At 43.7% G+C, this 26,627-nt stretch overlaps 2 protein-coding genes across 2 annotated transcripts; both read right to left on the reverse strand.

Annotated features, from left to right (window-relative positions):
• Positions 1-321: 321 nt before the first annotated feature.
• Positions 322-1,269, reverse strand: LOC128833879 (olfactory receptor 52E4-like). Its single transcript, XM_054022122.1, has one exon. It carries the CDS (start codon positions 1,267-1,269, stop codon positions 322-324), a length of 948 nt encoding a protein of 315 aa, XP_053878097.1.
• A 20,301-nt stretch (positions 1,270-21,570) lies between these two features.
• Positions 21,571-22,518, reverse strand: LOC128833907 (olfactory receptor 52M1-like). The gene has a single exon (XM_054022188.1). The coding sequence runs from the start codon at positions 22,516-22,518 to the stop codon at positions 21,571-21,573; it is 948 nt and encodes a 315-aa protein (XP_053878163.1).
• Positions 22,519-26,627: the final 4,109 nt, after the last annotated feature.

Below are 26,627 nucleotides of genomic sequence, written 5' to 3' on the forward strand. Positions count from 1 at the left end.
TTTGGAGCTGGCTGGGGACATGGACTGGGCACAAACGTGGGTGTCCGTCTGGCTCACTGCCCCCCAAAATGGACTCGGCTGAGGGGTCCTATTCTCTGTGTCTACAAGCTCTGTTTTAGACCATGTTCCTGTTGTCTAAATAAACCTTCTGTTTTACTGGCTGGCTGAGAGTCATGGTGAATCGCAGGAAGCCGGGGGTGCAGGGCCTTGTCTCCCCCCATGCTCCGAAACAAAGATATTGAGGGAAGAGGCCCCAGCACCATGGAAAAGCCAGCTCTGCACAGAGCTCAATCTCAGAGCCAGGGCACAAGGAGAAAATATTTAGGTCCCTTTATGAGTAAGGAGCTGGAGCAGCCTGCCCCGGATCTGTTTGGTCCTCACCCCGTAAATGATGGGGTGTAGCATGGGGGGCACCAGTTGGTACACACTGGTAATGAGAATAAGGAAATGTCGTGGCACATTGTGGCCAAACCGCTGAATGAGAGAGGAGAAAAAATCTGGGATGTACAAAGCTGAGATGGCACAAAGATGAGAGATGCAGGTCCCAAAAGTTTTGAGCCGGGCATCCTTTGTGGGGAGACGGAAGATGGCCCTGAGGATCAGAGTATAGGACACAGTGATAAAAAACACATCCATTCCGATCACAGAGAGAAGATCAAACAGGCCATAGTAACTACTGATGCTGATGTCAGCACAGGCCAGCTTCACCACAGCTATATGCCCACAATAAAAGTGGGGGATGATGTTGGTTCTGCAATATGGCCATTGCCTCGCCAGGAAGGGATAGGGTAATGTGAGTATGCCACTACGCAGCAGCACAGCCAGGCCTATCTTGGCCACAACAGAGTTTGTCAGGGTGGTGGAATATCTCAGAGGATTGCAGATGGCCACGTAGCGATCAAAAGCCATGGCCACAAGGATTCCAGACTCCATCCCTGAGAAGGAGAGAACGAAGTACATCTGGGTGAGGCAGGCACTGAAACTGATCTCCCTCAAATTAAACCAGAAGATGCACAGCATTTTGGGCAGGGTGGATGTGGACATGACCAGGTCAGTGATGGCCAGCATACAGAGGAAATAGAACATGGGTCCGTGGAGGCTTGGCTCCCTTTTCACGATGAACAGGACGGTGAAGTTCCCCAACACGGCTATGGAGTACATAGCACAAAAGGGAATGGAGATCCAGATATGGGCTGCCTCTAGGCCAGGAATGCCAAGTAGGATGAAGGTGGAGGGGTTGGTGAAGTTGGTTGTGTTAGAATTTGACATGGCGTAGGAGAGAAAGTGTCCAACTCTGAGACATAAGAGTGTCTCCTGCATTTACCGTGTGTTCCCCTGACTTTCTGTGTGTTCCCAGAGTCTCGGGTGATGGTCACAGTAGAAATGCCTGAATGGAGAAACAACATTAATATGAGACACTTCATGCACTAGTGGAGGCTGTTCTCATCGGAGAAGCAGATAGATCACTCTTCACACATGGAAAAATTACATTTTCATTATTCAGAGAAAATAACTATGAACAATGACCCTACTAAATGCAATTCGATAATTTTATTCTGCTCCCTGTGTTAATAATTCCTGCACCTTATGTTGGGGGAAACTTAAGAGGCACCATTAGGAAACACAAGTGTGGATACTGTTTATTCCTCATTGTTTCTTAATGTAATGAGAGACAAGATAAGGAGTCCAATCTTAAGGGAGTTCCCTATTCATCCAGTTCAAAATCAGAGAGGGGAAAAAAACAAATTTTTGCCAAGACATGTGCTCAGAGAGACATCCCAACTAGAATATATCTCAGGGGAAAGAACTGAGCACCATTGATAGCAGCTCAAGAGAAACACCTGCTCATTCCCAGCAGTGGACAAAACAAAACAATGTTCAGATCCCTAAGATATGGGATGGAGCATAACATGTTTTGGATATTTGGTCAGTTTTGGTCTCACAGTCTCTATTAAGGAAACAAGAGTCTGGGACTCTTTAGTTAGTTTGCACAAGAGACAAAGAAGGGAGCATATGATATAGGAAAGGAAAATAAAAAATGAAACTGGATTACATTCAGATGGACAGTTCCCAACCAATACTTTTGATAGTGCTCCAAGAGGACTAATTCCCCAAAGCTGAGGAAAATTGTCAGCAAAACTGATTGTGATGAAAAATTTAGACAGAAAAGTATGAATGAATCTTGGTAGTTCTTTGATAACATTTTATTAGATAGTGAAAAACTAATGATTCCAGAATCAACAAAGTGAACAACTCTCGGTAAAAATTCAGTTTACTAGTAAAGTGAAGCAGCAATTAGAGGCTGAGAAGCAATATGTAACAAAGAGGAAAAAGGGAAAATAGCTAGCAAGAATAGAAATCGGAAGTTAAGAAAATTGATAAGGAACGTTAAGACATCAGGGAAAACTCCATGTTTGGTGGGGCTATGGATTACAAAAAGGAGGTTATTATGTATATTAAGAACAAAAGAAATCATAGAAAAATTTTATGTCATTTCCTGTGTTAAATTTAAAGAATTAAAAAATAAAGGGAAAGGTTTATTTATAAAAGAATTGACAAGATTAAGAAACAATGGAAAAACTGGTATGAGATTAGTTCAAAAAAAATCTAGAAATGTAAGTAATGCCAGTCACCAACAGGGTTTATGCAAAACAGATCTTGTCAAATAATCTCATCTTTTGATGAGAGTTCAAATTGGTTGATCAAGGGTACACATTTGGTGGATCAAGAGAACAACACAGATGTAAAGAATCTTGATTTCTCAAAGGCATTTGATTTAGAAGAGGAAAATATTGAGTTGATGAGTAATGGGCTCTGTAATCTACCACAGAAATGCTGAGCAAGAGCGAAGGGCTCGAAGCCGAAGCGAAGCAAATTCCAGATCAAAATTAGGGCCAAATATTTAGCAGTGAGGGTGATTAACCATTTTTAAAGTTGGTTTTCACCAAGTTAGTTGGTGGTATTTTCACACACAACATAGAGAATGCCAGCGAAAATGGGGTAGGTTCAGATGCTAAAATAGGGAAAGAACAAGATAAAACTTACTTGGACAAGTTAGATGTCTTCAATTCACCAGGGCCTGACAAAATGCATCCTGGAATACTCTGAAGGAACTAACTGAGGAGATATCTGAGCCATTAGCTATTATCTTTGAAAAGTCATGGGAGATTCCGGAAGACTGGAAAAGAGCACATATAGTGCCTATCTATGAAAAGGGAAATAAGGGAATCCCAGGCAATTACAGACCAGTCAGCTTAATTTATGTACCAGATAAGATTATGGACCAAATAATTATGTAATCAATTTGCAAACATCTAGAAGATAGTAAAGTGATAAGTGATAGTCTGCATGGATTTGTCAAGAACAAATCATGTTAAACCAACCTCAGAGCTTTCTTTGACAGTGTAACAAGCCCTGTGGATGGGGAGAAGCAGTAAATGTGGTATATGTAGACATTAGTACAGATTTTGATACAGTCTCACATGACCTTCTTATTAAGAGTTTGCAATTCTAAGGAAGGGTAGAAGGGAGAACAGCAAAATAGAGACAATGGATTTCAGGAATGCAGATTTTGGTAAGCTCAGAGAGCTGATAGGTAAGGTCTCATGGGAATCAAGACTGAGGGGAAAAACAACTGAGGAGAGTTGGCAGTTTTTCAAAGGGACACTATTAAGGGCCCAAAAGCAAGCTATTCCGCTGGGTAGGAAAGATAGAAAATGTGGCAAAAGACCACCTTGGCTTAACCACGAGATCTTGCATGATCTAAAAAATAAAAAGGAGTCATATAAAAAATGGAAACTAGGACAGATTACAAAGGATGAATATAGGCAAACAACACAGGAATGCAGGGGCAAGATTAGAAAGGCAAAGGCACAAAATGAGCTCAAACTAGCTACGGGAATAAAAGGAAACAAGAAGACTTTTTATCAATACATTAGAAGCAAGAGGAAGACCAAAGACAGGGTAGGCCCACTGCTTAGTGAAGAGGAAGAAACAGTAACAGGAAACTTGGAAATGGCTGAGATGCTTAATGACTTCTTTGTTTCGGTCTTCACCGAGAAGTCTGAAGGAATGCCTAACATAGTGAATGCTAATGGGAAGGGGGTAGGTTTAGCAGATAAAATAAAAAAAGAACAAGTTAAAATCACTTAGAAAAGTTAGATGCCTGCAAGTCACCGGGGCCTGATGAAATGCATCCTAGAATACTCAAGGAGCTAATAGAGGAGGTATCTGAGCCTCTAGCTATTATCTTTGGAAAATCATGGGAGACGGGAGAGATTCCAGAAGACTGGAAAAGGGCAAATATAGTGCCCATCTATAAAAAGGGAAATAAAAACAACCCAGGAAACTACAGACCAGTTAGTTTAACTTCTGTGCCAGGGAAGATAATGGAGCAAGTAATTAAGGAAATCATCTGCAAACACTTGGAAGGTGGTAAGGTGATAGGGAACAGCCAGCATGGATTTGTGAAGAACAAATTATGTCAAACCAATCTGACAGCTTTCTTTGATAGGATAACGAGTCTTGTGAATAAGGGAGAAGCTGTGGATGTGGTATACCTAGACTTTAGTAAGGCATTTGACACGGTCTCACATGATATTCTTATCGATAAACTAGGCAAATACAATTTAGATGGTGCTAATATAAGGTGGGTGCATAACTGGCTGGATAACAGTACTCAGAGAGTTGTTATTAATGGTTCCCAATGCTGCTGGAAAGGCATAACAAGTGGGGTTCTGCAGGGGTCTGTTTTGGGACCGGCTCTGTTCAATATCTTCATTAATGACTTAGATATTGTCATGGTACGCTTATTAAGTTTGCGGATGATACCAAACTGGGAGGGATTGCAACTGCTTTGGAGGACAGGGTCATAATTCAAAATGATCTGGACAAATTGGAGAAATGGTCTGAGTTAAACAGGATGAAGTTTAACAAAGACAAATGCAAAGTGCTCCACTTAGGAAGGAACAATCTGTTTCACACATACAGAATGGGTAGAGACTGTCTAGGAAGGAGTACGGAAGAAAGGGATCTAGGGGTTATCATTGACCACAAGCTAAATATGAGTCAACAGTGTGACGCGGTTGCAAAAAAAGCAAACATGATTCTGGGATGTATTAACAGGTGTGTTGTGAGCAAGACACGAGAAGTCATTCTTCCGCTCTACTCTGCTCTGGTTAGGCCTCAGCTGGAGTATTGTGTCCAGTTCTGGGCACCGCATTTTAAAAAAGATGTGGAGAAATTGGAGAGGGTCCAGAGAAGAGCAACAAGAATGATTAAAGGTCTTGAGAACATGACCTATGAAGGAAGGCTGAAAGAATTGGGTTTGTTTAGTTTGGAAAAGAGAAGACTGAGAGGGGACATGATAGCAGTTTTCAGGTATCTGAAAGGGTGTTATAAGGAGGAGGGAGAAAACTTGTTCACCTTAGCCTCTAAGGATAGAACAAGAAGCAATGGGTTTAAACTGCAGCAAGGGAGGTCTAGGTTGGACATTAGGGAAAAGTTCCTAACTGTCAGGGTAGTTAAACACTGGAATAAATTGCCTAGGGAGGTTGTGGAATCTCCATCTCTGGAGATATTTAAGAGTAGGTTAGATAAATGTCTCTCAGGGATGGTCAGGACAGTATTTGGTCCTGCCATGCGGGCAGGGGACTGGACTCGATGACCTCTCGAGGTCCCTTCCAGTCCTAGAATCTATGAATCTATAAACAAATTAGGGAAGTACAAGCTAGACTGAGCTACTATAAAGTGGATGCATAACTGGTTGTAAAACCGCTGTAAGATGGCTACCTTTAGCAGATCAGCTACAACATCACCGGCTCATTCACCTGCACGTCCACCAGTGTTATATATGCCATCATGTGCCAGCAATGCACCTCTGCTATGTACATTGGCCAAACTGGACAGTCACTATGCAAGAGGATAAATGGACACAAGTCAGATATCAGGAATGGCAATATACAAAAACGTATAGGAGAACACTTCAACCTCCCAGGCCACAGAATAGCAGATGTAAAGGTAGCCATCTTACAGCAAAAAAACTTCAGGACCAGACTCCAAAGAGAAACTGCTTAGCTCCAGTTCATTTGCAAATTTGACACCATCAGATCAGGATTAAGCAAAGACTGTGAATGGCTATCCAACTACAGAAGCAGTTTCTCCTTCCTTGGTGTTCACACCTCAACTGCTAGCAGAGCACCTCACCCTCCCTGATTGAACTAACCTCGTTATCTCCATACTGATTTATACCTGCCTCTGGAAATTTCCATTACTTGCATCTGAAGAAATGACGTTTTTACCCACAAAAGCTTATGCTCCTAATACTTCTGTTAGTCTTAAAGGTACCATAGGCCTCTCTGTTGCTTTTTACAGATTCAGACTAACACAGCTACCCCTCTGATACTTGACCCCATTCATCCAGTTGCTCGAAATCAGAGAGGGGAAAAAAACAAAATTTTGCAGAGATATGTGCGGAGAGAAACATCCCAACTAGAATATAGCTGAGGGAAAAGACCTGGACACCACTGATAGCAGCTCAAGAAAAACACCTGCTCATTCACAGTAGTAGACAAAATAAAAGAAATGTTCAGATCCATAAGATATGGGATGGAGCATAACATGTTCGGGAATGTGTTCAGTTTTGGTCACCCAGTCTCTATTAAGGAGCTAAAAGTCTGGGACTCTTTAGTGTATACAAGAGACAAAGAAGAGACCACATGATATAGGAGAGGAAAATAAACAAGGAAACTGATTTACATTCAAATGGACAGTTCCCAACCAGTACTATCTATACACACTTAGTGCTCCAAGAGGACTAATTCCCTAAAGCTGAGGAAAATTGTTAGCAAAACTGATTGGGAGGAAAAATTTAGACAGAAAAATATTAATGAATATTGGTAATTCTTTTATAACAATTTATTAGATATCAGAAAACTCTTGATTCCAGAGTCAACAAAGTGAACAACTTTGGGTAAAAACTCAGATTTGTGGTAAAGTGAAGGCAACAATTAGAGGGAGGGAAGCAATATGTAACAAAGAGGAAAAAGGGAAAATAGCTAGCCAACAATAGAAATCAGATGTTAAGAAAATTGATAAGGAACTTTAAGACAACAGGGAAAATGCCATGTATTGCAGGGCTATAGATCACAAAAAGGAGTTTATTAAATATATTAAGAACAAGATAAATCCGCGAAAATATTTATGTCAATTCCTGTGTTATATGTAAAGTACTGAAATATAAAAGGAAAGTTCTTTTTATAAAAGAATTCACAAGGTTAAGAAACAATGGAAAAGCGAGTATGGGATTAGTTAAAAAAAGTCTAGATATGTAAGTAATGCCATTCACCAACAGGGTTTATGAAAAACAGATCTTGTCAAATAAACCTGATTTCATCCTTTTATGAGAGTACACATTGGTTGATCAAGGGTACACATTTGGTGGATCAAGGGTACACATTTGGTGGATCAAGGGTACCACGCAGATGCAACGAACCTTGATTTCTCAGAGGCATTTGATTTAGTAGTGGAAAATACTGAGTTGGTGAGTTGGAGCAGGGGAAGGATTTTACCTTTGCACATGGGATTGGTGAAATAAACTGCATCCGGTTCTGGGATCCACATTTGAAAAAAGATGTTGAAAACTTGGAGAGAGTGCAGAAAAGAGCCACAAAAATTCTTGGAGGATAGAGAAAAAGACGGACTGTTAGACTTGAAGGTACAGAGCCCTTAAATTATCAAAAATATTATCAAGTGGAGACTTTCATTGGGAGAAAATCATGTAATCTACCAGGCAAAGGCCGAGCGAGTCCAAAGGGCTGGAAGCTGAAGCCAGGTAAATTCCAGCTTGAAATTAGGGCCAAATATTTAGCACTGATGGTGATTAACCTTTGGGACACACTGAAAAGGGAAGTGGTGGATTCTCTAATTCCCCCTGTTGGCAGATCCAGACTGGATGTTTTTCTGGAAGATCTGCTTGAAGGGTTGTTTACACTTAAAATGCTACAGCGGTGCTGCCATGGTGCTTCACTATAGACACTACTTACATGGATGGAAGGGTTCTAACCTCAGCACAGGTAATCCCTGAGAGGTGGTAGCTAGGTCAATGGAAGAATTCATCTCATGTTGTCTACACCAGGGCACAGATTATCCAATAAGTTCTTGGAATGTATTGGAGACAATTTTTTGTTTCAGAAGCTGGAGAAACCTACTTGGAGACAGGCTGTTGTAGACTTGATTTTGACGTATAAGGAGCAACTGGTTGAGAATTTGAAAGTGCAAGGCAACTTGGAGGAAAGTGATCATGAAATGATAGAGTTTATGATTCTAAGGAATGGTAGGAGGGAGAACAGCAAAATAAAGACAATGGATTTCAAGAAGGCAGACTTGAGCAAACTCAGGGGAGTAGGTAGGCAAGATCTCATGGGAAGCAAGTCTAAGGGGAAAAACAATAGAAGACAGCTGCCTGTTTTTCAGAGAGACATCATTAAGGGCACAATAGCAAACTATCCCCCTGCGTAGGAAAGATAGGAAGTATGGCAAGAGACTGCAATGACTTAACCAGGAGATCTTGAATGATTTAAAAATCAAAAAAGGATCCTACAAAAAGTGGAAACAAGACCACATTACAAAGGAGATATATAAGCAAATAATACATGTATGTAGGGGCAAAATTAGAAAGGCCAAAGCACAAAAGATCAAAATAACTAGAGACAAAAGGGTAACAAGAAAACATTCTACAAATACCTTAGAAACAAATGGAAGACCAAGGACAGGGCAGGTCCATTACTAAATAATAAGAAGAAATGTGGAAATGGCATAGCTGTTGAATGACTTATTTGTTTCAGTTTTCACCAAGACAGTTAGCGCATAGTGTGAAGGAACTGACTTAGGAAGGATCTGAGCCCTTAGCTATTATCTTTGAAAAGTCATGGAAGACAGGGGAGATTCTGGAAGTCTTGAAAAGAGCACATATAGTGCCTATCTATAAAAAGGGAAATAAGGGAACCCAGGCAAGTACTGACCAGTCAGCCTAACTTCTATACCAGGTAAGATAATGTCACAATTTATTAAGCAATCAAGATAATTAACTGATAAGTGATAGTCAGCATGGATTTCTCAAGAACAAAACATGTCAAACCACCTTATAGCTTTCTTTGACAGAGTAAGAAACCCTGTGGATGTGTGGAAGCAGTAGATGTGGTATCTTTAGACATTATTACAGCTTTTAATACAACCTTGCATAACTTTCTCATTAGGAAACAAGGGAAATACCACCTAGATGGAGCTACTATAAGGTGGATGCATAACTGGTTGGATAACCGCTCCCAGGGAGTAGTTATCAATGGTTCACAGTGATACTGGAAGGGCATAACAAGTGGGGTGTTGCAAGGATAAGTTCTGGGTCCCGTTCTTTTTAATATCTTCATCAACGATTTAGATCATGGCATAGGGAGTACACTTATTAAATTTGCAGATGATACTAAGTTGGGAGGTTGCAAGTCTTTGGAGAATCAGATAAACATACAAAATGTTCTGGAGAAACTGGAGAAAAGGATGATTAGGGCTCTTAAAAACACGACCTATGAGGGAAGTATGAAAGAGATAGTCTTGTTTAGTCTCAAAAGGAGAAAACTGAGGGGGGAAATGATAACAGTTTTCAAAAACCTAAAAGGTTTTTTTCAAGGATGGAGAAAAAGTGTTTATCTTAACCTCTGAGAGAAGACAAGAAGCAATGGACTAGGAAAAATGTTTCGAAAAAGGCAAATGTAATGTTAGGTTATATTAGCAGAAGTGTAGCATTCAAGTGATGGTACATGATAGCATTCCTCTACTCGGTGTGGGCTAGGTCTCAATTGGAGTAGTGTGTCCAATTTTGCTCACCAATGTATAGAAAGGATGTAGAGAACCTGGAAAGGATACATAGGCAAGTAACAAATGTTACACAAGGAATGGAATGCAAGCCATATGAGCAAGCCAAGGGAATCAGTATGTTTATTTGGAAAAGACGAAATTAATGGGGGACATGATAGTGGTCTTCAAATACTTGTAAGGCTGCCATAAAAAGGTGGAGGAAAGGTATTCTGTCTTACCACAGAGGGGCAGGACAAGAGGCAATGGGTTCAAATTCCAGCATAGCAGATTTAAATTAAATTTCAGGAAAATCTACCTAACTTTAAGCACAGGAGGCCAATGGACCAGACTCCCAGGGAAATCATGGAAGCTCATTCTATGAAGATGTGTGATTAGCCATCAGTTTTAGATGATTAAGACAAAACAAATCCTGCATCTTGTCAGGGGGATAAACTAGCTGTCCTTTGCATCCCCTTATAACTCCATGGCTCTATAATTCTATGATGTAAAATCTTAGTGAAGACTGGGCCTTAGTCACACACAAGTCTTTCAGCTCAATCCAGAGGTAACTGAGTGAAATTTAATGGGCCTGTGTTTTACAGGAGGTCAGACTGGATGATCAAATGGTCTCTTCTGACCTTAAACCCTATGTATCTATTGATAAAGAGAGTAGATCAGGCATTTCTATTTCATGTGTCTCATAACATGAACAAGGGAACATTTAGTTAAATTGAAAGTCTGAACATATAACCTTGAGAAAAGGTGATTGCTAATGTAATTCATATTTGGCTGGTAGAACTCCTTGCTACCAATATTATTGGAGCAAAGATCATAGAAAAATGGGCTTTACAAATGGATTGGCCATTGGAGGCGGTGCTGGTGGCATCACCTGTAGTTAAGGCTGTCTGACACCTTCCATTAGAAGACCTCTTTTTAAGTTGCTTATAAGTTTGCCAAATTTTAGGTGTTTAGACTGAAATTTCTCATGCTTGGTATCTGTTTCAATCAGAATTGGGGTTTTTTTGTTGTTTTTTGTTTGTTTGTTTGTTTTTTTGTTTTTTTTGAAGTTTCAGGCATAACAGTTCAGCCAACTTTTCGAATGAAGTTAGGAGAAAGTATGTGTTACCCATGTTTTAAAAAATCTCATTATTTTTCTAGTGAGGAGCACTAGCACTTCCAAGCTTTCCAGCAGATAAAAGTCAGGTAACAGCCCCTGTCCCTCTGTCCCATTAACAGACGGAGCCCTGAAATGCAAGAGGAGAGGGTGACAGTGTCTGTGCATTAGCACACAGTTGGCTCCTGATGTCTCTATTCAGTTCTTGCTCCAAGGGGAGATTTCCTCACTAGGGCCTGAGCAAAGCATGGGCTGTGGTCTCAGAATTTGGCCTTGTATTGCACATCTACTAACATCTTTCATCCTGAAGGATTCATTGAGCCACTGAAATGCACCACCTTGTGGCTGGAGGTCATCAGGTGGGATGTGCAGGAGTGCACAGAAATCAGTGACATTTTGTCCAGTGATTCTTTAGCAAACTCACCACTTATGGCAAGGGCCCTGGCATCTTTCATGGTTGTGCATAGCGGAGAGCACCATAGATTTATTCTCTATCCCACCACACCCACGTTGCACAGGGTTTGTCAATCAGGTGAGCTCCTCAGCTAGAGATGGGTACCTGTGAATTCTGAGAAGGAAGCATCTTCCCTGGGAATCTTCCTCAGGTAGCTGTGTCCAACACCTCTCTCAACCCAGCATCTGCAGCAGCATCCCACACCAAGAGCTGACACAGGGTTGTGTACAGTTTATAATATAACTCTGTGCAATCCCAATGGGGTTCACTCAGGCTCTAGAGGAGAAGGGAGCATCTGAATGTAAACAGGCTGTAGACAAGCATGTCTCCCCTTCTGTACTAATTATCCAGCTTTAGGAGTAAACAGTAATTAAGGAACCTTCCCAAAGGGAGATGAGAACTCATGGGCTCTGTGCTGAGTCAGAGAGGAATTGGCTGCTCTGTACGTTTGTGTGTATATATTTAATAATTATAGTTGATGAGTAAGAAAAGTAGGGATAATGCCTAACTCTCCTGAGGTTCTGATATCCTGTAAATTCTCAGGATAGATGGGTAGATAGCAGACAGAGAAATGTGGAGAAAGTTGACTGAGAGGAGACACAAGCACTTACAGCAAACACATGGGGCTGTCACTAAGGGATCAGAGATCAGTACTTCTCATCAGTAACTATCATCATACTGTGTAGCACCTTTCAATGAGTGATCTTCAAAATATCTACCAAAGGAAAGTCACTATGAACCATCCCCATTTCACTGATCAGTAAACTGAGCCACGGGGAGACATGACTTGTTCAAGGTCACAGAGACAGACTGACAGAACAAAGTGTCCTGACTTCCCTTCCATAACCATGGTCTCTCTGTCAGTAAGTGACCACATGAGAACAGGGAAATGGAAATACGGCCTTGCAGGGCCTGTTCACTGGGGTGGGGTGGTGACAGAATTCTCTGTGGTGCAACCTGGAACTGGGGACAGCCGAGACCTCTGGGATACCAATCTGGGCCCCCTCTCACACTGTGAGGCTGTGACAAGCTGCAAGAATCTCAGGTTTTGCACTTACATAGCTAAACACAGACAGGGACACACCCAGCTGCATTTACATGAATGATTTCACTAGCCATCCATGAAACAACAATAGAGAGGCTCCAGCCAGTTCCCCTCAGCTACCCGCCCTAGGACCCAAGAGCTGTACCGTCTTGCCATGGCCAAAAGCCTGACCAGTATACGTTTATTTCCCAGTCTGCCCCTCCCTCAATGTGGAGAGGACAATGCATCAGCCTGAGCAGATTTCCCTTTTACACTTCAAACAACATCCTGTACTAAGTAAAAAATATATAAAACAAATTTATTAATTACAGAAAGATCAATTTTAAGTGATTATAAGTAATAATGCAAAGAACAAAGTTGAAATCTGAAAAATAAACAACATCACAATTTAAGTTTTATACACTAGACAGGCTTTGAATCAAACAGTCTGTCACCCTGATGGGACAAACAATCCAACTGTAGTAATGTAGTAAGTGAAGGCAACATGGTAAAGGCCTAATGAAGGCCCAGTATGAAGCCTGAACCAAACTAAAGTAATGGTCAAGGCTTTGCTAGCATAGAAAGCAAAGGTAAGCTGTGAGCAAAAGGCAGGCCCTGCTCACAGAAGTTGGCAAGGAAAGGGCTGATGTTGCAGAAATATATATTCATTTAGCATAGTTATAGTATAAACATGGTACCAAGACATACCATACCGGAACATTCCACAGATAACATGGAACAGACCGACCCATCCCAATGACAGGGGCAAAAGGGTAAAATGATGGATAGAGATGTTTTGATTGAACCAACAGGTACAAGGTGCGAGGCGGCCCCTTGCTACATAGAGGGGTTGTACCTTGCTACGTAGAGGGGATGCACCTCAATACGTCAGGAGTGATGTGTAACTTGTTTGTACTTGTGTATAAGAATGTGTCCCTGGGGTGGTGTCTTTGTCCGGCTGAGGGGGCAGTGGAAAGTCCCGCCACTGAGCTGAGTCCATTGCCGAGCGGCACTTTCTAGCAGTATGCCCGGTAGACTAAGTAATCTACGGGGAACTGAAATTGTGTCAGGGTGGCAATAAACCTGGCCGAGGGGCCTTTGTATCTTAGTAGACTCTGTGGTTATTGGGGATTCTCGTCGGGTCTGCTGTGTCAGCTATCTGCGCAGAGCTGGGGCAGCACACAGAGGGAACACACGCACACAGCCGAGTGATATCAACAGGAGAAAGCAGAAGCACGACACCGGTAGCCTCTCACAACACCAACAATCTTCCATGTACAGGCTAGAAACCCCTTCAGCCTGGGACCACAGCCCCATTTCAATCCCAGGTTCTAACGTCTTTGGTGTTGAGTTTTTTGGGGAGTAAGGCCAAGTGACGATGTCGCTTCCACATTTAATAGCTTTTGCCATGTAGAGGGAGCTTCATATTTCCAAGCAAAAGCCACCAGCACAGTTACTGGAAAAGTACAATATGGAGTCCAGTGTACAGGAGCTAGTCACATGCCCTTGTATGCTCTCAGAACGTTAGGTACAAAAACAACATATGAATACAAATTGTGTAATCATATTCAGCAAATCAGACCTTTTCCATTGATATCTGACATGACATATATTAAATACTTTCTAAAAATCATATTCATAATCATATCACCATGTCACATATGGGGGTGACTGGGTGTTGCTTTGGGGCACACAATGTCACCTCTCCCCTTAGTTACTGCAGAACTGTTATTCACTGACTGATGCAGAAGCAGTGTGTTCAAGGCTCTCTTTACTTTTTCACCATACAACTCCAAAGTTGTAATGTTATTCACAGGTGTTCTAGCAAACTTCTGTGTACCTTTCGACACTTTGTAGATCAGCATAGTGATCACAAAAGTCAGCAAGTGTGTTTTCTATGCAGCATTGTTAAACATTGTGCTTTTCCAACTAGTTGTAACTCAATCCATATATTCATCAACGCCATGAGGTGTTGTGCCTCAGTTTCCTCATCCAGACAGCAGGCCAGGTTTATTATCATTTCCCTCCTGTGACAAGTTTTGAGCCTGTGAACAGGTGTTCTCTGAAAAGCAATAGACACATAAGGCTTCTCGTTGATTGCTCCTAGCATATCCAAACGCGTTCTCCCTAAATCATGCATGTCACCCACGAAAGCTTATGCTCCAATACATCTGCTAGTCTTAAGGGTGCCACAGGACTCTCTGTTGCTTTTTAAGGAAAAGTTATTTACTTATTCCCATAATACAAGAACTAGGGGTCACCAAATGAAAATAATAGGCAGCAGGTTTAAAACAAATAAAAGGAAGTAATTCTTCACGCAGCACACAGTCAATTTGTGGAACTCCTTACCTGAGGAGGTTATGAAGGCTAGGACTATAACAGCGTTTAAAAGAGAACTGGATAAATTCATGGTGGTTAAGTCTATTAATGGTTATTAGCCAGGATGGATAAGGAATGGTGTCCTAACCTCTGTTTGTAAGAGCATGGAGATGGATGGCAGGAGAGAGATCACTTGATCATTGCCTGTTAGGTTCACTCCCTCTGGGGCACCTGGCATTGGCCACTGTCGGTAGACAGGATACTGGGCTAGATGGACCTTTGTTCTGACCCAGTACGGCCATTCTTATGTTCTTATGTATGTTCTTATGTTCTTATGTAAACCTGATATTCTATGATTCTGTGATTCTATGAGATTTGGCATTGATATGTTGACAGAGTGGCAAAGCCCGATGCCAATTAGGATGGAAGAATCCGATGCACTGCTACAGGCTACAGGCTGGGGGCCAAATGGTTAAGCCTAATTCTCTGTGATTCTATGATTCTAAAAATACAGAGTTCATTTTCCCAAGCACATCAGGAACAAATTCCTGATAAATTGGGACCTGGATTGGGGTACACTCTCTCACCCTCCAGGTGGTCAGTGACACTGTTCCCTATCAAAACTTGAGTCACAGGCCGAGTGCCTAGATGCCCAGATGCTGAATCAGCCATTCTGTCCTGGGCATCCTCTCCCAAGTGACCAGTGAGGAGACATTCCTGTACTCCCACTGTTCCTTTACCAGATTCCACCTCTGCCCCCCTCCCCAAGACAGATACCCTTTGGCTCTCTAGGGTGGGATCTGCCCCCTGTTCAGTTGTGAAGGGCTCACAGCTAACACACTGGACACCTGTCTCACTGAGAGGCGCTACTCCCCTCTCCCTTCCTGATGTGCTGTTGCTTCCTGCTGCAGTGTTAAATGAACTCATACCGACCTCCCCAGTGGTTTCTAGGATTCCATCTCCCTTCTCTGTGCCGCCCTCTGGGACACAGCTTCCTGTGCTTTCTAGCATTGGGTATGTCCCTCATTTAGCTGCTATCCTGACATTTTTCTCCCTGATAGGTAACACACACTTCTCCCTCCCTGAGGAGACTCTGCCTTCAGCTGCAGTGCAGGAGCTGGTCTCAACCCCCCTGCTCTTGGAACCATGCAGCTTCTCCCTGCTGCAAAGGAATTAAGGAGACTCAATCTCATTCCTTCAGCAGCTCCTGGGACATTCCCTCTTTCCCTCTGAGGTTCCAGCAGAACAATCCTTGTTTTAGGCAGACACTTTAACAGCCTAAGCTACGTGAAAAATGTCATTACCAATTAGCATATTAATCGGGTTATCATCTACTGCCCCAAGGGTGGCCAACCTGTGGCTCCAGAGCCACATGCGTCTCATGAGAAGTTAATATGTGGCTCCTTATATTGGCACCAACTCCTGGGCAGGAGCTACAGGCGCCAACTTTCCAATGTCCTGGGGGGTGCTCACTGCTCAACCCCTTGCTCGGCCACAGACTCTGCCCCCACTCCACCCCTTCCCATGCCCTCCCTTGAGCCTGCCGTGCCCTCGCTCCTCCCCCTCCCCGGAGCCCCATGCATGCCACAAAAGAGCTGGGAGCAGGGAGAGGGATTATGGGGGAGCTGCTTACGTATTACTGAGGCTCTTTGGCAAGGTACATTGGTAAATTCTGGCTCCTTCTCAGGGTCAGGTTGGCCACACCTGTACTATCCAAACTGATAATAAAGCTTCCCAACACTCGGTTTGTATGTGCATCTTAGCCATGGCACAAGGATTTTTTGACCTCCTCTACTAGAAGCTCTACCATCTGTCCTGGCAATATGTCACTTTCTTACTCTATCCCCTGCCTAACCACAGAAACTTCTGCCCCTGTGTCTTCCCACCAAGGTGTTCCCGGCAATTAATGCTGACATCCTTGATGTGCCTCATATGTGATTGTGTAGAGGATAATTTTACAAACCCAGTATGATAAGTGACAGGTGACTGAGGAGTTTCTGGACTCAGGGTCGCAGCATTCACATGGGCTACCAGCTGCCTGCTTCCTTCCAGCACAGGGCGGCGAACAGCAGAGGCTAACAGCGGGAGTTTGCCTGGGAGCTGTCCGAGAGGAGGTACGCTAAGTGCTGCATTAGGGGGGCTGTGTTGGTGAGTATCTGAGTGTCTGCTGCTGGGACAGTTGGTCAGTTTGACCGTGTGCTTGATTGCTTGCTTGTTTGTTTGAAAAGTGTGAATTGGGAGTGCTTTGTTCCAGCTGGGCCTTGAGTGGGCCTGACTGGTATATAAGGGCAGTCAGCAGCGAACCAGCTGAGCGGCGAACAGCAGAGGCTAACAGCGGGAGATTGCCTAGGGAGAGCGCACTGAGGCTTTCATCTGCAGGTTTCTCTGAGTAGTTCCTGCAACAGTTGAGGAAGCTCCTAAGAGGACGGTGATGTGGAAGGTGAGCGATCAGCTGTTGTAACCTGCACAGGTTGTGCCATGTTTGTCTTTCTTCCACAGGACAGAAGCGACTTTGTCTGCACAAAATGCAAGCTGGTCTCCATATTGGAGGAGAAGGTTCGAGGGCTGGAGAAACAAGTATCAACTCTGCGTTGCATAAGGGAAAATGAAGATTTCCTGGACAGACGTCAGGAGATGCTCCTACGGCCACAATGTTCTGAAGATTCAGAGCAGGCGCAGCAGGGACAGAAGGATTGTGAAGAGGTTTGGCAGCATGTGACCTCCAGAAGGAGAAAGAGGAGCGTCCATGCACCAGCAATGGAGATACAGGTGAGCAATCGTTTCCATGTTCTCTCTACAGGTACTAATGCGGAGAGTGGACTAGATGGCCCATCTGAGGGAAGGGAGCAGAAGGAGACTCCACCGATTGGAAGGCAAAAGATGCACTGTCCTAGGGATGGGGGTTCCACGACCACCACTCCCAAGAGGAGGAGGAGGGTAGTGGTGGTCGGGGACTCCCTCCTCAGGGGGACTGAGTCATCTATCTGCCGCCCTGACCGGGAAAACCGAGAGGTCTGCTGCTTGCCAGGAGCTAGGATACACGATGTGACGGAGAGACTGCCGAGACTCATCAAGCCCTCGGATCGCTACCCCTTCCTGCTTCTCCACGTGGGCACCAATGATACTGCCAAGAATGACCTTGAGCGGATCACTGCAGACTACGTGGCTCTGGGAAGAAGGATAAAGGAGTTTGAGGCGCAAGTGGTGTTCTCGTCCATCCTCCCTGTGCAAGGAAAAGGCCAGGGTAGAGACCGTCGAATCGTGGAAGTCAACGAATGGCTACGCAGGTGGTGTCGGAGAGAAGGCTTTGGATTCTTCGACCATGGGATGGTGTTCCAAGAAGAAGGAGTGCTAGGCAGAGACGGGCTCCACCTAACGAAGAGAGGGAAGAGCATCTTCGCCAGCAGGCTGGCTAACCTAGTGAGGAGGGCTTTAAACTAGGTTCACCGGGGGAAGGAGACCAAAGCCCTGAGGTAAGTGGGGAAATGGGATCCTGGGAGGAAGCACAAGCAGGAGAGCGCAACAGGGGAGGACTCCTGTCTCATGCTGAGAAAGAGGGACGATCGTTGAGTTATCTTAAGTGCCTATACACAAATGCAAGAAGCCTGGGAAACAAGCAGGGAGAACTGGAAGTCCTGGCACAGTCAGGGAACTATGATGTGATTGGAATAACAGAGACTTGGTGGGATAACTCACATGACTGGAGTACGGTCATGGATGGATATAAACTGTTCAGGAAGGACAGGCAGGGCAGAAAAGGTGGGGGAGTTGCATTGTATGTAAGAGAGGAGTATGACTGCTCAGAGCTCCGGTATGATACTGCAGAAAAACCTGAGAGTCTCTGGATAAAGTTGAGAAGTGTGAGCAACAAGGGTGATGTCGTGGTTGGAGTCTGCTATAGACCACCAGACCAGGGGGACGAGGTGGACGAGGCTTTCTTCTGGCAACTAGCAGAAGTTGCTAGATCGCAGGCCCTGGTTCTCATGGGAGACTTTAATCACCCTGATATCTGCTGGGAGAGCAATACAGCGGTGCACAGGCAATCCAGGAAATTTTTGGAAAGTGTAGGGGACAATTTCCTGGTGCAAGTGCTGGAGGAACCAACTAGGGGCAAAGCTTTTCTTGACCTGCTGCTCACAAACAGGGAAGAACTAGTAGGGGAAGCAAAAGTGGATGGGAACCTGGGAGGCAGTGACCATGAGATGGTCGAGTTCAGGATCCTGACACAAGGAAGAAAGGAGAGCAGCAGAATACGGACCCTGGACTTCAGAAAAGCAGACTTTGACTCCCTCAGGGAACAGATGGGCAGGATCCCCTGGGAGAATAACATGAAGGGCAAAGGGGTCCAGGAGAGCTGGCTGTATTTTAAAGAATCCTTATTGAGGTTGCAGGAACAAACCATCCCGATGTGTAGAAAGAATAGTAAATATGGCAGGCGACCAGCTTGGCTAAACAGTGTAATCCTTGCTGATCTTAAACGCAAAAAAGAGGCTTATAAGGAGTGGAAGATTGGACAAATGACCAGGAAGGAGTATAAAAATATTGCTCAGGCGTGCAGGAGTGAAATCAGGAAGGCCAAATCACACTTGGAGTTGCAGTTAGCAAGAGATGTTAAGAGTAACAAGAAGGGTTTCTTCAGGTATGTTAGCAACAAGAAGAAAATCAAGGAAAGTGTGGGCCCCTTACTGAATGAGGGAGGCAATCTAGTGACCGAGGATGTGGAAAAAGCTAATGTACTCAATGATTTTTTTGCCTCTGTCTTCACGCACAAGGTCAGCTCCCAGATTGCTGCACTGGGCAGTACAGCATGGGGAGAAGGTGGCCAACCCTCTGTGGAGAAAGAAGTGGTTCGGGACTATTTAGAAAAACTGGACGTGCACAAGTCCATGGGGCCGGATGCGCTGCATCCGAGGGTGCTAAAGGAGTTGGCGGGTGAGATTGCAGAGCCATTAGCCATTATTTTTGAAAACTCATGGCGATCGGGGGAGGTCCCAGATGACTGGAAAAAGGCTAATGTAGTGCCCATCTTTAAAAAAGGGAAGAAGGAGGATCCGGGGAACTACAGGCCAGTCAGCCTCACCTCAGTCCCTGGAAAAATCATGGAGCAGGTCCTCAAGGAATCAATTATGAAACATTTAGAGGAGAGGAAAGTGATCAGGAACAGTCAGCATGGATTCACGAAGGGGAAGTCGTGCCTGACTAACCTAATTGCCTTCTATGATGAGATAACTGGCTCTGTGGATGAGGGGAAAGCAGTGGATGTGTTATTTCTTGACTTTAGCAAAGCTTTTGATACTGTCTCCCACAGTATTCTTGCCACCAAGTTAAAGAAGTATGGGCTGGATGAATGGACTGTAAGGTGGATAGAAAGCTGGCTAGATCGTCGGGCTCAACGGGTAGTGATCAATGGCTCCATGTCTAGTTGGCAGCCGGTTTCAAGTGGAGTGCCCCAAGGGTCGGTCCTGGGGCCGGTTTTGTTTAATATCTTTATTAATGATCTGGAGGATGGTGTGGACTGCACTCTCAGCAAGTTTGCAGATGACACTAAACTAGGAGGCGTGGTAGATACACTAGAGGGTAGGGATCGGATACAGAGGGACCTAGACAAATTAGAGGATTGGGCAGAAAAAAACCTGATGAGGTTCAACAAGGACAAGTGCAGAGTCCTGCACTTAGGACGGAAGAATCCCATGCACTGCTACAGACTAGGGACCGAATGGCTAGGTAGCAGTTCTGCTGAAAAGGACCTAGGGGTCACAGTGGACGAGAAGCTGGATATGAGTCAACAGTGTGCTCTTGTTGCCAAGAAGGCTAACGGCATTTTGGGCTGTATAAGTAGGGGCATTGCCAGCAGATCGAGGAACGTGATCGTTCCCCTTTATTTGACATTGGTGAGGCCTCATCTGGAATACTGTGTCCAGTTTTGGTCCCCACACTACAAGAAGGATGTGGAAAAATTGGAAAGAGTCCAGCGGAGAGCAACAAAAATGATTAGGGGTCTGGAGCACATGACTTATGAGGAGAGGCTGAGAGAACTGGGATTGTTTAGTCTCCAGAAGAGAAGAATGAGGGGGGATTTGATAGCAGCCTTCAACTACCTGAAGGGGGGTTCCAAAGAGGATGGAGCTCGGCTGTTCTCAGTGGTGGCAGATGACAGAACAAGGAGCAATGGTCTCAAGTTGCAGTGGGGGAGGTCCAGGTTGGATATCAGGAAAAACTATTTCACTAGGAGGGTGGTGAAACACTGGAATGCGTTACCTAGGGAGGTGGTGGAGTCTCCTTCCTTGGAGGTTTTTAAGGCCCGGCTTGACAAAGCCCTGGCTGGAATGATTTAGCTGGGAATTGGTCCTGCTTTGAGCAGGGGGTTGGACTAGATGACCTCTTGAGGTCCCTTCCAACTCTGATATTCTATGATTCTATGATTCTATGATGTTTCCGATCCTTTGGGATTGTTAGAGAGTGGGGGAGGGAGGTGGAAATGTTCAAGTGAGTGACAAGGGGAGGGGAAAAGATGATCAAATGACAGGGGTGATGCCTAATGGGGAAGAGGCAAAGCAGGGGTGGAGTCTTGGCAGAAAACGAGGGGTTTTGGGGGTCCATTTACCAGCAATTAGAAAGGTGGAAACCCAGTGAGTTGTACATAGACTGATTCCCCACATTGTCAAACTGACACAGCACAGTAAGGTCAGGAAAGGGTTTAATGTCTCCTTGACTTCTCAGTATGTAATTCAGTGAAGAAGGCACAGAACCAAGTCACCAGTCAGCTCTGCGCAGAGTTCGTTCTGAGTGCCAGAGCACCAGGAGAAACATTTACACCCCTTTATGAGTGAAGAGCTGTAGCAGCCTGTCACGGATCTCTTTGGTCCTCAACCCATAGATGAGGGGATGTAGGAATGGGGGCACCAGAAGATAAACGTTGGCACTGAGAATGAAGAAATGCAGGGGCACATTGTGGCCAAAACGGTGTGTGAGAGAGGAGAAGAATTTTGGGATGTAAAAGGTTAAGATCGCACAAAGATGGGAGATGCAGGTCCCAAAAGTCTTAAGCCGGGCATCCTTTGTGGGGAGCTTGAAGATTACCCTGAGGATCTGGATATAGGATACGGTGATAAAAAAACCATCCAGACCAGTCACCAAGAATGCCACAGAGAGGCTGTAGTAACTACTGATGCGGATGTCAGTGCAGGCCAGTTTCACCACAGCTATGTGCTCGCAGTAAGAGTGGGGGATAATATTGGTTCTGCAATATGGCCACTGCCTCACCAGGAGGAGAGAGGGCAGCGAGAGCATGCTCCCACGCAGCACCACGGCCAGGATGATCTTGGCCACCACAGGGTTTGTCAGGATGGTGGAATGTCTCAGGGGATCACAGATGGCCACATAGCGATCAAAAGCCATGGCCACGAAGATCCCAGACTCCATCGATGAGAAGCAATGGATAAAGTACATCTGGGTGAGGCAGGCACTGAAATCGATCTCTCTTGAATTAAACCAGAAGATGCTCAGGGTCTTGGGTAGGATAGATGTAGACAGGACCAGGTCGGTGATGGCCAGCATGCAGAGGAAATAGTACATGGGCCCATGGAGGCTCAGCTCTATCTTCACAATGAACATGATGGTGAAGTTCCCCAAGACAGCTAATACATATATGGTGCAGAAGGGGATTGAGATCCAGATATGGGCCATCTCCAGGCCAGGAATGCCCAGCAGGATGAATGTGGAAGGGTTGGTGAAGTCGGTTGTGTTAGAATTTGACATGCAGTAGGGCAGAAGGTGTCCAACTCTGAGGCAGAACAGTATCTCCTGAATATACCATATGTTTCCCGACTTCCTTTATATGCCCAGGGTCTAGGGTGAAGGTCGCTATACAAATGCCTGGGTGGAGAGACAATGTTAATATGAGACACTACATGCACTCCTGGAGGCTGTTCTCATAGGTGAAGCAGATTGGTCACTCTTCACACACTGAAAAATGATATTTTCACCTCATTGTTCCTTAATGCAATGAACCCCAGTCTGGAGAGTCCATGCTATAGGGAGTTCCCCATTCACCCAGTATCAGAGGGGTAGCCGTGTTAGTCTGGATCTGTAAAAAGCAACAGAGAGTCCTGTAGCACCTTTAAGACTAACAGATGTATTGGAGCATAAGCTTTCGTGGGTGAATGCCCTCTTTGTTGGATGCATCTGTTAGTCTTAAAGGTGCCACAGGACTCTCTGTTCCCATTCACCCAGGAATTGGAAATATGAGAGTGGAAAAAAAACAAAGGTTTGCCAAGACATGTGCCAGGGGAAACATCCCAACTAGAACAGACCTCAGGGAAAAGACTTGTCTGTCATTGCTAACAGCTCCATGGAAACACCCGCTCATTCACAGTAGTGGTCAAAACAAAAACAATGTTCAAATGCCTCAGTAATAGGATGGAGAATAACCTGCTCTGGACATGCATTCAGTTTTGGTCACCCAGTCTCTATAAAGGATATAGCTGATAGAAAGGGGGTTTCTGAGACAGACTGTGAGAATGGAGGAGGCTGGCATATGTGGACAGAATGAAAAGTCTGAGACTGTTTAGTTTTGAGAAGAGACAAAGACAGAATTTAAGTGATTCATTGAATTCATTCATTCAAATGGACCGAGAACAGTTCCCAAGCAGAAATAGCTATCAATACTTAATGCTTCAAAAAGTTCTAATCCCCAAAAATGAGGCAAATTATCAGCAAATCTGACTGAGAGGAAAAATGTAGAGAGAAAAATGGGAATGAAACTTGGGATTTCTTTAAGGAGAGTTTACTAGAGAGCTAAAAATCACAATTGCAGAGTCAAGAAAGTGGACAACTTTGGATAAAAACCCAGGTTCAGTGGCAAAATAAAAGCAGCAACTGGGGGGTGGGGGAGCAATATATAACAAATGAGAAAAAGGAAAAATAGCAAGCAATGCAAATCAGAATTTATGAAATTTGATAAGCAACATTAATGACATCAGGAAAAAATCTATGCTTGGCAAAGCTACGGATCACCAAAAGGAGACTATTAAGTATTTTATGAACAAACAAAATCCTTGAAAAAGGTTTATGTCAATTACTAGGCGGAGAAAGGAAACTTGTTAATGTTGCAGAAAAGGTAGAAATGATTCAAAAAATAGTTTTGTTTTGCATTTGGAAAGAAGCAGTATAATGAACTCATATCTCCTGAGATGATGAAACAATTTCCAGTCTATTAGCAGGCAAGAAGGATGTTAAATAGCATCTTCAGGAGACCCTTAGAGTTATGAACACCAGAGTTACAAGCTAACCGATCCATCCCTGACAGATGTTGGTCTAACCATCTTGTAAAAATATCCAATAATGGAGACTCCACAACCTCCCGAGCCAATTTATTCCAGTGCTTAACCACCCTGAGAGTTAAGGAAGTTTTTCCTAATGTCCAACCTAAACCTCCTTTGCTGCAATTTAAGCCCATTGCTTTTTGTGATATCCTCAGAGGTTAATAAGAACAATTCTTCTCCCTACTCTTTATAACAACCTTCTAGGTACTTGAAAACTGCTATCATGTCCCCTCTCAGTCTTCTCCTTTCCAGACAAAAACCCAGTTCTTTCAATCTTCCCTCATAGGTCATGTTTTCTAGACCTTTAATCATTTTTGTTGCTCTTCTCAGGACTTTCTCCAATTTGTCCACACCTTTCCTGAAATGTGGCTCACAAAACTTGAGACAATACTCCAGTTGAGGCCTAATCAGCATGGTGTCGAGCAGAAAAAATACTTCTCTTGTCTTTCTTACAACGCTGCTGATAATACATCCCAGAATGATGTTTGCTTTTTTTGCAACAGCATTACACTGTTAACTCATATTTAGCTAATGGTCCACTATGACCCCTAGATCCCTTTCTGCAGTCCTCCTTCCTAGGCAGTCATTTCCCATTTTGTATGTGTGCAACTGATTGTTCCTTCCTAAGTGGAGTACTTTGCATTAGTCCTTCTTGATTTTCATCCTATTAATTTCAGTCCCTTTCTCCAGTTTGTCCAGATCATTTTGAATTTTCATCCTATCCTCCAAAGCACTTGCAATCCCTCCCAGCTTAGTATCATCCACAAATTGATAGGGGATTAGTTGAAACAAAAGTCTAAGAATATAATTAATGCCAGTCAACAAAACAGTTTATGGAAAACTATTCTTGTCAAAGAAACCCAATTTCATCCTTTAATGAGAGTGTACGTTCAATCTCTCTGAGGCATTTGATTTAGTGAGGAAAACAGTCAAATCAAAAATGAACACTATACAATATCAGTAAAGCAAATGTTAAATGGTCTAAAAAGTGGCTAACTGAGAGATCGCAGAAAGCCGCTGTCAATGGGCCATAGTCAGTCAATGGAGGTTTTTGTGGTGGTGTTCTGCAGGGACCAGTTCTAGACCGAAACCTATTTGATATTTACATCAATGATCTGGAAGCAAATAGAGAATCACTGTAGGTAAAATTTGCAGATGACCGAAAGATAGGCAGAGTGGTTACAATGAGGAGGTCAGGGCAGTCACACCGACTGATCTGGAACATTTGGTGAGCTGGGACCAAAGAAACAAACAAAAAAACAAAATGTTTTAATAAAGTCAAATGCAAAGTTATCCTCTCAGAACAGGGAAGGCAGGCCCGACCCATAGACTAGGGCCTGTATTATGGTCCTGCAAAAGGATTTAGGGGTCCCTGTGGAAAACCAACTCATTGTGAGCTCCCAATGTGAGCCTGTGGCCAAAAGGGATGATGTGATCCTTAGATACATAAACACGGAAGTGATGAGTTGGAGTAGGCTGCCATAAAAAAGATGGAGAAAAGTTATTCTTTCTTTCCACAGCTGGTGGGACAACGGGACACGAGTCAATGTGTTCAAACTGTAGTATAGCAGATTTAGATGATATCTCAGGAAAAAACTTCCTAACTGTAAGAACAGTAGGACAATGGAACAGATGCCTTGGGAGGTAATGGAAGCACCTGCAATGGAGGTTTTCCAATAGAGGCAGGATAGTCATCTGTCTGGCATGGTTTAGATACAATAGATTCTGCATCTCAGCAGGACGTTAGACTGGATAACCCTTCTGCTCCCTTTTAACCCTGTGGCTCTATGATTCTATTATCTAAAATCCTAGTATAAACCAGGTTTGAGTCAAACAAAAGGCATTGGTCTCAGCACATGGGTAACTGGGTGAGGTTTAATCACCTGTGTTATACACGAGCTCAGAATGGATGATCTAATGCTCTCTTCTGACCGAAAGCCATAGGAATTTGTCAATAAAGGAAGTCAAACAGGCATTTATATTTACTTGGTCTCACAACACATGAACAAGGGAACATGCAATTACATTGAAAGTCTGAACATATAACACTGATAAATGAAAATAGTTACTGACATTACTGGAACAAAGCGCGTAGCTAAATGGGATTCACAAATGGATTAGCCATTGTAGGTGGTGATAGTGTCACCACTTTTAATTAAGGCTGTCTGACACCTTCAATTAGGAGACGTCATTTTCAGTTGCTGATAAGTTTGCCTAACTTTAACAGTGCCAAAGAGTCCTGTGGCAAGTTATATACTAATGGACGTATTGGAGCATAAGCTTTCGTGGGTGAATACTCACTTCGTCAGACGCATGGCATGGAGCAAAGAGCATAGCTAAATGGGATTCACAAATGGAAGTGAGTATTCACCCACAAAAGCTTATGCTCCAATATGTCTGTTAGTCTATAAGGTGCCACAGGACACTTTGTCACTTTTTACAGCTCCAGACTAACACGGCTACCCCTCTGATACTTAACTTTAACAGTGTGGACTGAAATTTCCCAAGCTGGGTCTCAGCTTCTAGCTGAATTTTTTTTTTGAA

This window comes from Malaclemys terrapin, chromosome 1 (genome assembly GCF_027887155.1).
Source record: "Malaclemys terrapin pileata isolate rMalTer1 chromosome 1, rMalTer1.hap1, whole genome shotgun sequence".
Lineage (NCBI taxonomy): Eukaryota > Metazoa > Chordata > Testudines > Emydidae > Malaclemys > Malaclemys terrapin.